Raw genomic sequence first — 12,228 nt, 5'->3', positions numbered from 1 at the left:
TTAGTTAATATGACTTAGACATCTCTCCCTTCCGAGACGCCCTGAAGGATCTACCTTTAAGGTAATACTCACACCAGTGGGATGTAGTTCCTGTAATGCACATTAAGAAGAGGGTAGATAAAAGGATTTGGTCATTTAATGTGTCAAAATCTGCAGTACTACAGCATAATGAGGACACATGATCTGGAGGCTGCTTTTAAAGTCTGACTGTTGCATAGAAATGTTTCCTGTAAAAGTAAGGAAGAGACCTGGTTGAAAACAAGTGTTTCCATCATGAACAAGTTAATATAGACTGGTCTGTAATTTTCTGATAGTGTAGGGGTTTTAAAGTTGAAGGCTTAACTACTTGAATGTGGTGGGAGAAGTATGGGCACCTACAGGATACACTACAGCAGGGATGAGCAAATCCGGTCCTGGAGGGCCACTATCCTGCAGAGTTTAGCTCCATTCCTGAAAAATCGAATCTACATCTTCAGGATTGCTTGAAAACTACAGGCAGATATGTTGAATTAAACGCTGCAGGACAGTGAACCTCCATGACAGAACCATCCCTGAACTAGAAATCTAGTATTTGACACAGAAAATGAGTTGTGGTGTACAATGAGGTCGTGGAAAGAGCCTGGTCAGTTTGAAATGAAGTGAATTGGCTTTCTGAAAGCACAACTGGACCTATCTGCCCGAAATTATCAGTGGTTAGAGGATGCCTATGTCTCAGTGTGGCAAAGGTAATAGCCATTAAAATCAGCGGGTTCACATTATTCTCTGATGCAAAATCTAGGTGAAAACAGTGAGATTAAATGTCACTGTGTTCTTTTTCCAGCTCTTGCAGCGCTGTTGAGGGATGGAGAGACACTTGAGGATCTGATGAAACTGTCTCCAGAGGAACTGTTGCTCCGCTGGGCCAACTTCCACCTGGAGAATGCTGGCTGGAGCAAGATCAACAACTTCAGCCATGATATTAAGGTCAGCCTTAAAGTGTCCATTTACTGTACTCTGCTTGTGTGTCTGTGTGCTGATGAAGTATCAGATAGAGTCCATGCTGTTTTCATGAGGATATTGAGCATGAGAATTGTGATTGTAGTCCTGTCTATTTTTTTATATTAATTTAGTTGTAAAATATGTAAGCTGCTCTGGGATCCTATGGAAAAGGGTTAAATGCATAGTTTTAATGCATGAACACTATAATATCAGGGCCTTTATTCTCTATCGAGATTACATAAAACTGATATCAAATTTCCTCCTTATTGAAATAGCCAGTCAGTGTAACAGAGGACTAACAGTCACAGATAAAGTTGTTGTCATTAGTGGCGTTTATTTTGCTAGGACCAGAGAACTAAAGTGCAACAGAGTGGTTATGAATGATGCCTGAATTGTGGCTTATATAGAATATAGGCATGGCATTACTCTTCTATGCAAATTCCGAGCTATATATAGATATTATAGGGACTTGGGAATGGGCTCTTTTGACTTCATAACATCTGCATATTAACACCCTAGCATTAAGGCTCTTTAAGAAACCATAACACTAAGAAACCCTCAGAAATGTGAACGTGTAATTATAGCTTTTTATTAAATGCAGTTGACTTTAAATGATAAATATAGTACTTTACACTAACATTAAATTACATGTAGCTACAAGAATTATTTGAATAACATGAAACCCTGTGTGGGTGAATTGGAAAGTTTTGCGTAGATGTTTTGCATATTTTAAATCTCTTGAAGAACTTATGGGTAGATGCCCAATGTACAGCTTTACTTTAGCTTTAGCTTTAATCATGAAATAAAAAATCATGTTGCCAAATTTATCCAAATTAGAATTTACATAACAGCTAGCTCCATTTTCTGTTCCATAAAGGCATTTCGCCAGAGCAAGAGTGCAGTTACTTTGACTTTCAAATGGCTCTGGATGGCAAACCCACGAAAAAAATGTGTAAAACATGTGAGGGATCATTTAGTGTCTAATAAAAGATGTGTGACCCCAGCTCTGTTAGGTGATTGACTCGTGACATGTCATGTATTTTCATGAAATTCAAGTAATTTGGTGATGAAGATAAAGATGAAAAACACAGTGAATGATTTAACTAATATCTCTCTCTATCTTCCTCTGTGCTGCAGTTAACAGATTTTTCAAAGTGTGTAAAGGTACTTTCCTAAATGTACTGTGAGATCAGTTATGTCTATTTCGTTGTTTTGTTTACAAGTTCATTCATTCACATCTACCACGGTCATGTTCTCAGGAATTCACGCATGATTGTCTGTCTCATATTTTCACACATTTCTCTGGATTGTGTCTCATGTAAATGTAATTCACAGTGTAAATTATCTTTTGATGCCTTCAAGTCCCTTTGGTCAGATTTTGTGATTTTTGGACGGAATAAAATGGATGCGTTGGAGCATTGCAGTATTGTAGTTGCACTAGTCTGTTGCCTCATGGTATTTTTGACAGGCTTTATAATTATTCTTCAACAACTGTACGCAAAAATGTATAGAAACTAATTCTCTGTATGATTAATACCAGCTGTGGCCATGATTCTTTTACCCTATTAAGCTGACTTTATGATATTTGATACAGCCTCTAAATTATCAACATGATCTAACGGTTGTGGAAAAACCTGTTGTACATGATGTACTTCACAGACGTCCACCTTCAGCTTGTGCTTCACTTGTCTCTTTGCTGATTTTTATAAAGTAAACATAAGAATAACTTTTAAACTGTTAGTAATATTTCAAGATGGACACTTACTTGACCGAAGCACCTTAGGTTTACTTTATTATCCAGACATATATATATTTTTAAACTCTTTGAGTATCAAATATGATCATCAGGCTTTTGAGAAAGGAATTGCATTGCATTATATGTTTTAAAATTACAGAGCTTTGATCATAAAGCTAAGCATTTAAATATCCTACAAGACATATTATTGGAGATATTAGAGTGACGACTATCTGCTATACTGTTATTAAGAGCTCATTGATTTACATTACAATTAGAACATCATCTTATTACTTTTTTGTTCATATAAATATCACCAAATTGTATATTTTTGTTCAGTTTTAGCACACAAATGTGAGCTTCATATTCTCTCTATTTATGACTTTAAGAACCATGATGTATCAAATATGATACTTGACAAAAAAACTGTTGTAGATGTTTTTTTTTTTTTTTTATCTTGCTTAAAGTTTTAATAAACTGTCTATTTAAAAATATATATTTTTCAGAATATTTTTTCATGTGCCAGGCTCAGCTCAGAACCCCTCCAGTACTCTGTACAGATTGTTTTTCATGACTGATACTGATTATTTTTAAGTGTCTGATAATCAATGAATTTATGTTGGCTTTTAACGCAAAAATAACTTCGGTTTGTTTTCTGTTGAGCGCAGGGGGGTAATGGTGTTGAGTCCGAGAGTGTGTCTCTAGTAATGACACCATTAGGACATTCATATGCTCTCAGCTCATAAATAAAATCTTGCTGACGTGACTTGAAGGCCGCATTATTACGCTACACGTTTCACTGAAAGATTTTTTGTGTTCTCACTCTTGAATCTGCAGGACTCGAGGGCTTATTTCCACCTGCTCAACCAGATCGCACCTAAAGGACAGAAGGAGGGCGAAAAACACATTGACATCGACATGTCAGGCTTCAGCGTGAGTTCACATTATACACTTTTAAAGTTTTATAAACCAGTATACAAATGGAAGACTGAAGTGGTTATTGAACCACTCTTCTGATGCATCCGGTAGTGTGCTGTTCTCAGTAGAAGAGTGTGTCTTATATAGATATATCAAAGCTTCATTCACTGGAGCGGCTCATTGTAAGTCTGGAGGACAGAAGCAGTTCCTCTCAGATCCGACCGGGATCTTCCTGGTTTATGAAGCGCCGTTATCAAGCATCAGCAGATCAAACACTAGTTTCTCTGGGGTCTAAACTCGGCACAGGAGGGTGAAAGTTTATCCAAACCTGGGATTGATTCGTATAATCATTGCCAAAATGAAGAACTGCAAATTCTGAGCAGGATGTTTTTTACGATAGTGGTTTCCGGTAGGAGAATCATCAAAAAGCCAGTGTTTATTGCACATTGTGTTCCAGTCTGTCGTGGCAGTCACAACACGAGCGGCCACCGCAGACGCCAGATCCTCCCCCAGCATGCCATGGGGCAAGTCATTCACTGCTTTGGTTTGGGACAGCAACAATGTTGGCCGTTTCCCAGCAGCGTGTAAACAGCCCATGTGTTCAACCCCACGCGCTGTTATTGACTGTGTGCTGAATGAGTCGGCTGTGGCCGAGACACGCTCAGGGTCGTTTCACCGTCAACATCAGCCAGTGTTTCAGCTCTCTGCTGCCTTTGAAAGGAAACATTATTCATTATCTGAGACTCTTTTCCAAGCCCCAGTGAACTGCATCAAGGGCTGTTATTGCGACATATGCTGTTCCTTTCTAAGAAAGACTGGGCAAGATAGCTAAAAAAAAAATATTTTTCATGCTTTTGACCATATTCAGTGTTGAAATGTATCTACCGTTCAACATTTTGGAGCCAGTTAGATTTGTTTTTGAAAGAAGTATTTTATACTAACCAAGGCTGCATTTATTTGATCAAAAATACAGTAAAAATAGTATTATTGTGAAATATTATTACAATTTAAAATAACAGTTTTCCATGTGAAAATGTAGTAAACTCAAATTTATTCCTGTGATCAAAGCTGAATTTTCAGCATCATTACTCCAGTCTTCAGGGTCACGTGATCCTTTAGAAACCATTCTGATATGATGATTTGCTTAGTTATTATTTGTGATAATTTATCAATTATTATTGGCGATCAAATAATAATTGTTATTATTATTATAATTATTATCGATAATGAATAATGTGCTGCTTTAAATATTTTCAGGATTCTTTGATGATTAGAAAGTTCAAAACCACAGCATTTATTTCAAATACAAATCTTTTGTAACAAACACTATAAATGTATTTAGTGTCACTTTGAATCAATGTAATGCATCCATGCAGATTCAAATTATTCATTTCTTCAAAAAAAAACATACTGACCCCAAACTTTTGAACGCTAGTTCAAGGACCGATCCTTTCAAAATGATAAAAGAAAAAACAATTAAAGCAAGGATAAAAATGCAATTAAACACACACACATTTTTTTAGCATATATAAGGCATCATAGCTGCTTATTGCTTGCTTGTCTTTTATTCATTGCTTGAGTTGTGAGGGAGCCCTAAAATCTCTGCTTAGGTAGTCGACTGACTAGGGTTTGGGACAAAGCCTTAATGTACATTGCATCAGATTTCTGCACTTTTACACATTCAACTATTTCTGAAGGTTATGTAGTACTGTACCACCAAATGAATCTGGCTCTCGAGTAATGTTCAAGCACTTCACCTCTGCGATTGTTCTTAAAGAGTTAGTTGCCCTAAAAATTAAAACTGTCCCATGATTTACTCTCTCCCTCAAGCCATCCTAGGTGTATATGACTTTCTTTTCTCAGATGAATATAATCAGAGTTATATTAAAAAACATCCTGGCTCTTCCAAGCTTTATAATGGGAGTATATGGTATAGATTTTGAAGCCCAAAAAAGCACATCCATCCATCATAAAAGTAATCCATACGGCTCCAGGGGGTTGATAAAGAAAAAAAAAAGTAAGAATAATATCCATATTTATAACTTTATAAACTATAATCAGTGGCTTCCGGTAACGGCCGTTCGCGAGTCGAGTTTCGGCCGAAGAGAATTAACCCTTTAATTCTGTTGATGTTTGATTTGAGTTGTCTTATTATCTTATTTTCTACATGACCCATGAAACAGAAGAGGAGAATATTTTGCATCTGAGGCTTAAGCAAATCCGTCCCACCGAAGCAGAGAGGGAAACATGCGCTGAATTGTGTTTTAACTGTCGTGTGTCCCGCAGGAGAAGGATGACCTGAAGAGAGCCGAGTGTATGTTGCAGCAGGCAGACAGGCTGGGCTGTAGACAGTTCGTCACGTCTACTGACGTCGTGTCTGGCAACCCCAAACTCAACTTGGCCTTCGTTGCCAATCTCTTCAACAAGTACCCAGCGCTGACCAAACCCGAGAATCAAGACATCAACTGGGGCCTTCTGGAGGGTGGGTCGTCTGCTCCTGATTGTTGCTCTTTCCTGTCTCCTATTACCATTTTAGCATTTGCTAAATACACGCACCACGTAATGACTCATGAAAATGGCTGACACTGCCCCCAAACACTTGCTTCTAAAAATACACTCGATGGCATCACAAATGAGACATTCAGGACTTTTTTTGTGGAAACTGGTGAAGCGCGTCGGCCAGTGACTCAAAGGGAGGGACTGTTTGGCTCATTTCCTGAGGCTGGAACAGTTTACGCCCTTTCGATGAAGACTGTGCCCTCTTGTGGTGGAAAACATCTGCTGTCAGACCTAATCCTCAGTTATAGATTAACCCCAGTTAGGTTTAAGATAGTCTCAGACTAAAATGCATGTTTTAACTGACAGCAACTTGCACAGATCTTAAAATATGTCAGATTCATTGATTTGTCTCAAGATGCACCAGTAATGTTTTTTATAAGGCGCATTTATAAAAGCTACTTAAATGCCCTAATTAAACTAAGACTTAATCCTTTCTTAATCTAATCCATAGGATTACAAAAATCATCATGCGTAACTAATGTGGTCCATATAATTTGAATGTATGGTTATTTATATACAGATTATTAGTGGCAATTATGGTCATCAAGAAATATTGGTAACACTTTACAATAAAATTAAATTAGTTAACATCAGTTAACCACGATAATTAACAAGAACCACCAATGAAAAACACTTCTAAAGCATTTATTAATCTCAATTAAATGTTAATTTAATTTACGAACACATGATAAAAAAAAAAGTTATATCTGTTCATATTAGTTAATAGACCTGAGATGACATGAATTAACAAAAATCTGTTGTATTTTTATTAACTAACAATATGCATTAACTAATGTTATATAATGGATTATGATTGAGTAACCTTATAACCTGGAGTAATGATATTCACATAAAGTGTGGCTAAAATGTTCTCTGTGGATTAAAAATGCAGTTTGTAATTCTTGTGTTAGTGATTAACTCCTGCTTTTGCTTGGTTTCTGTAGGAGAGACCAGAGAGGAGAGGACTTTCAGAAACTGGATGAATTCTCTGGGCGTCAACCCTCATGTCAATCACTTATACGGGTAAATCACAAATCAAGTTGAAAGTGAAATCAAATTAGATTTTTCTCATGTATTGAATGTGTATTTCACTTGATTCTCAAGACTTTATGGGATCAGTGATCAACTCAATCACATGAGTGACGTCTCATTTATATCGTTAATATAATGTTACATTTGAGTTATGATCTTTTTCATACCTTCTCAGTGACCTTCAGGATGCTCTGGTCATCCTGCAACTCTATGAGAAGATCAAGGTTCCTGTCGACTGGAACAACAAAGTCAACAAGCCTCCATATCCCAAACTAGGAGCCAACATGAAGAAGGTATTAATTCCTAACGCATTACCTTTTCTCCGAAACCCCTTCCTCTGAGGAAGTCAGCCAATCCAATCCTGCTCAATGAGTGGCAGTTTTCTGATAGGATAAAGTGCTGTTTCAGTCTTTACATCTGTGTGTGTGTGTGTGTGTGTGTTCAGCTGGAGAACTGTAACTACGCTGTGGAACTGGGGAAGACCAAAGCCAATTTCTCCCTGGTGGGCATCGGGGGACAGGACTTGAATGATGGGAACCCGACTCTCACACTCGCCCTGGTCTGGCAGCTCATGAGGAGGTAAAACCTTGACAGATGTGTCCTAGAAGCTAAAAAATGTACATAAAACATTCACAGTGTTATTACTAAACAAATAGAAAGTACATTGTAGTAAAGCATGTACAGTATAGTAAATCTTGCATAGTGGATATCCATATGTAATGAATAATAAATGTTGTAAACATCAGCAAGGAAGTATTAAATGGATCAAAAATGGTGTTACGAAATATTCTATATTCTTTTGAACTTTCTATTCATCAAAGAATCCTAAAAAAGTATCATGGTTTCCACAGAAATATGAAACAGCACAACTGTTTTCAACATTGATTAGTAATAATGAATGTTTCTTGAGCATCAAATCATCATATTATACTGATTTCTGAAAGGATCATGTGACACTGAAGACTGGAGTAATGATGCTGAAAATTCAGCTTTGAGCACAGAAATAAATTACAGTTTAAAATATATTCACATAGAAAACAGTTATTTTAAATCGTAATAATATATCACAGTATTACTGTTTGCTGTTTTTTTGATCAAATAAATGTAGCCTTGGTGAGCAGAAGTCTTATTTCAAAGATATATATAAAAAACTTTTGATCTGTAGTTTAATATGAGACTGAACAATAGCAAATTAATAAATGGACAATAACCTTGATCAATAAATGTGAAATATTTGTTTAACTATAAGGTCTTGATGCCTTAACTGCATTAACTAATGTTAACAGATTTAACCTTATTGTAAAACTTTTTATGCAAATACTGTTAAATTCATATTTGATTTAAAAACAAACACACCAGCATTAACATTTAAAAATTTATTTTACAATAAACACCTAAAAGTCTATAAGCAAAGATTGTATTTATTTAATTTAATTTGCTTATTAGAGCATGTATATGTGTATAAAGCTTAAGTGGTTTGGAGGAAATGTCATGTTGATGAGTGTGTGCTGTGTTCTCTTCCAGATACACTCTGAATGTACTAGAGAACCTGGGCGACGGGCAGAAGGTCAACGATGAAATCATCGTCAACTGGGTTAACAAGACTTTGTCGCAGGCAGGAAAATCAACCAAAATATCGAGTTTCAAGGTGCGCAACCCTTCATTTATCAGACTAACATACTGTAGCCAGTATTCATGTTCCCTACACGTGTGTGCTGAACATCAGAAGTAAGTGTTGTGTTCTGAACTACAGGATAAAGAGATCAGCTCCAGTCTGGCGGTCCTGGACCTGATTGATGCCATCCAGCCCGGCTGCGTCAACTACGACCTCGTGAAGAGAGGAAGTCTTAGCGAAGAAGACAAACTGGACAATGCAAAGTAAGATTTCAAAAGAGTGTTCACTAGATAACGTGCATCAAGAATTAAAGGTGCTCTAAGCAATGTTGGGTTACATCACTTCTTGTTGACGTTCGAAGTATTGTCAAACAAAACGGAGGCTAGCTCAACCCTCCCTCCCTCCTCATCCCGTCCCCTCCCCCTCGCTCTCCCTCCTCCCGTCCCCTCCCCCTCCCTCCCGTGCTTCCTGAAACAGTCATGATCCATATAGAAAAAACAAACTGGATTTACCCTGTCCAGCAGAAACAGATCCTCCTGAGTGTCGGATCGGAAGCCCTTCTGACGGCGGAGTTCTCGCCACCTTTTGAACGCTTTTCCGATGTAAATTCGGGACTTTGCGTTCCTTCTCCTTTTTCCTATTCTTTGTTATTTGTTCATCGGAACGTCGTCTCTTTGGTCGTGTGTCGGCCATATCAAAATTCTCACGAATATACCATTTTAACGTTAGTCGTTGTTAGGACATCTCTCGTCTAGCTAACTTCCCTCTTCATGCTTCTCTCTCCTCCACCCCCCACACCCCCCTTCATGTGCACGCGCACTAACCCACCAACCCCCACCTCCAAATCATTCTGGTCGGTTATTGGCTGGAACACTGTTTGTTATGTTCCGTGGTCCAGGCTGGGCCAGTTTGTTTTTCTTGCCGTTTTTTTTCTGATCTTTGCTTAGAAGTAGGAAGGAATTAGAAATACGTGAGCAGCGATATAGCAAACATCCCAATGCCGTCCATGATGCTGAAAGCGACATTTAGATTATTATATAAATATGTGCTGTGCACTTTCCTCTCAATAACAAAATAAACACAATAGAAATGACAGCGTTGAGAAAACAGCAGTTCAGAAAGCATCTGATTATTGTGATGTAGATGTGTTTGCTCTCTAAGATTCACCCGAATCATGATGACAGATGAGGTCGTTAAAATTACACTGTTACGATAGTTTGATTATGAAGTATATTTGAGACTATATAGATCTTTGTATGATATATTGACATTACAGTACAGAATGGCTGTTTCGGCATTATCCCGAACATTGTATAAGCATTCATTTCATGTGTCACTGAACGGAAGAGAGGCTCTCAGGAGCGAGTAAACATCACATGCTTTTCATTTTACCAGCAAAACCGTCCCGAGTCCTTCACTTAAAAATCAGTCTACAGGCTTTCATAGACAACATTAGAAGTCGCTGAAGGTTTTGTTTTTTAAGTTTAGTTACAAGCTGTTCCCACATTAGCAAGAACACAGCGATTAACATATGAAAAGGTTCTCCAATAAGGGTGTAAATGTATGAAGAAAAGTATATAAATACTGTGAGAACTATTAGTCGTGGATTAATAGTTTTAATCGTGGGTCTGTGTAATGTTTCCAGGATAGTGAGGTTCTGTGTGTCTTGCAGGTTTGCCGTGTCCATGGCCAGGAAGATCGGGGCTCGTGTCTACGCTCTGCCTGATGATCTAGTGGAGGTCAAACCCAAGATGGTCATGACCGTGTTCGCGTGTCTAATGGGCCGAGGGATGAAGAGGGCGTAACGCGGGACCCTGTGGACAATCGAGCGCTGATGTCCTACCCAAAAGCCATTTTGCTGGTTGAAAGGCTTCTGGTTCAGTAAATTTATGACAACCACAATAAAAAATGGCAACAGATGTTAAAGAATCATGCTTAAGTTTGGCAGGACATCAAAGTTGAAATGGGCTTGAAGTTTATGGAAAGGGAGGGTCGGTTCTTTTAGACCAAAACAATTACGATTCCATCTGCGAAAGGGACAAATTAAACCCAAATTTTATTGTCAATGAAATGCAAGATGACTAAAGCATTGGATCTAAACCATGTCGGACTCTGCTTTGCAATACTCTATTTACATAATCGATAAAGGAAGAATGTACGAGTGCTAGCTGTAGGTCTCAATCGGACAGCTTTGGACATTTAGAGTCACGACTGGCCTTACTAGATGCAGTATTGCCTCTATGCAGAACATGATTGTGTTTGAACCATTGAATTGGGCCGCTTATTTTCCTTATGTTTTACACACGTTACGGAATTTGCCAGAAACTTTCCAGTGAGACACTTTAACGCATTCCATAGTTGTGTCCTATGTCTTATGTATATGTATACTCAAAAAGGCTTTTTTTACATTCAAGAGACATCCAAACAGAATGAACTATGCATGATCTATATTTTTTATTTAAAACAATACACTCCTCAGAAAATGTCTTTTAAAAGCTTTAACATTAACCAATCCATGCTGTACGTTAAATGCAAAGATGACAAATAAACGCTGACGCAGGGGAAGGTCATCACGTGGGGTCAGTGTCAAACCCGTTACCGTGGGTTGATGGTGAGGGACTGTTTCCGGGAATGAAACTGGAAGTGTCTGGTCATACGACAGCATGTTATCTGTGGACCGAAGCAGCTGACACCAAATGTCTGTAACTGAAAAACATCATTAAAATAAAGCAGAAAATGCAACTGTGCATAGCATTACTCTTTCCTTTTCTTTTTTCCAGAAACAGTTTTGTGCTCTAGGTTGATGTGAACACAGAGGGGTCAAACAGTGGCACGTCACGTTGAAAATCGCTTTATTTGTTTGTCATTTTAGAATATCAAAACATTTTACAATTCTTCACAGTAGAATGTAACAGCCCCCCTAATTTTTCATTCATTTCTGAAAAGTCGTCATTAAAGCGTTATAGGCCATGAACCAAACCAAACAGCTACGAGGAGAAGCATAACATTACAAACATAAACAGTTTCCTATAGACTTACCTGGGTTAAAAAGGCCTTTGGTCCCTTCAGACCGGAATTTTGGCCACTGAGAAAAAAAAAGGATCTACTTGATATTTGCCTTTCTCCAATGTATAAATGAGTATAAAAATAAGATTTGTTCAACTCATTTATGTTATTATTATTATTTATTTTTTTATGTCCACTAATGGACACTTAAAGCAATAATTCTTCATATTTTAACCATCCATATGAACCAGAGTTCAGACATATACAGTAAGTGAACTAGTCTTAAAGATTTTGAAAAGAACACATAGGCCTACCGTAACAATAAGCAATGCTATAAGAATGTAGAAAAAGGTTGTTGAATGATAAGATGGTCTAAAAAAAATAG

The 12,228-nt window shown here is 37.6% G+C and overlaps 1 protein-coding gene across 4 annotated transcripts in view; it reads left to right on the top strand.

The window, feature by feature from the left end:
* pls3 (plastin 3 (T isoform)) overlaps window positions 1-11,584 on the top strand; it is a 32,022-nt gene extending 20,438 nt beyond the window's left edge. For all 4 annotated transcript variants that reach the window (XM_081383319.1, XM_081383318.1, XM_081383320.1 and 1 more), the window contains exons 8-16: window positions 821-963; window positions 3,551-3,646; window positions 5,918-6,113; window positions 7,135-7,213; window positions 7,398-7,515; window positions 7,668-7,801; window positions 8,747-8,870; window positions 8,976-9,100; window positions 10,510-11,584. In XM_081383319.1, the coding sequence (XP_081239445.1) occupies window positions 821-963; window positions 3,551-3,646; window positions 5,918-6,113; window positions 7,135-7,213; window positions 7,398-7,515; window positions 7,668-7,801; window positions 8,747-8,870; window positions 8,976-9,100; window positions 10,510-10,642 (1,148 nt within the window). In that variant the 3' untranslated portion in view covers window positions 10,643-11,584. The remainder of the gene's footprint in view (window positions 1-820; window positions 964-3,550; window positions 3,647-5,917; window positions 6,114-7,134; window positions 7,214-7,397; window positions 7,516-7,667; window positions 7,802-8,746; window positions 8,871-8,975; window positions 9,101-10,509) is intronic.
* Window positions 11,585-12,228: the final 644 nt, after the last annotated feature.

The sequence above is a fragment of the Scardinius erythrophthalmus genome (genome assembly GCF_964197995.2).
Source record: "Scardinius erythrophthalmus genome assembly, chromosome: 13".
In the NCBI taxonomy this organism is placed as follows: Eukaryota; Metazoa; Chordata; class Actinopteri; order Cypriniformes; family Leuciscidae; genus Scardinius; species Scardinius erythrophthalmus.
The sequence above is the reverse complement of the archived record's forward strand: the minus strand, read 5'-3'. Positions and strand labels throughout refer to the sequence as shown.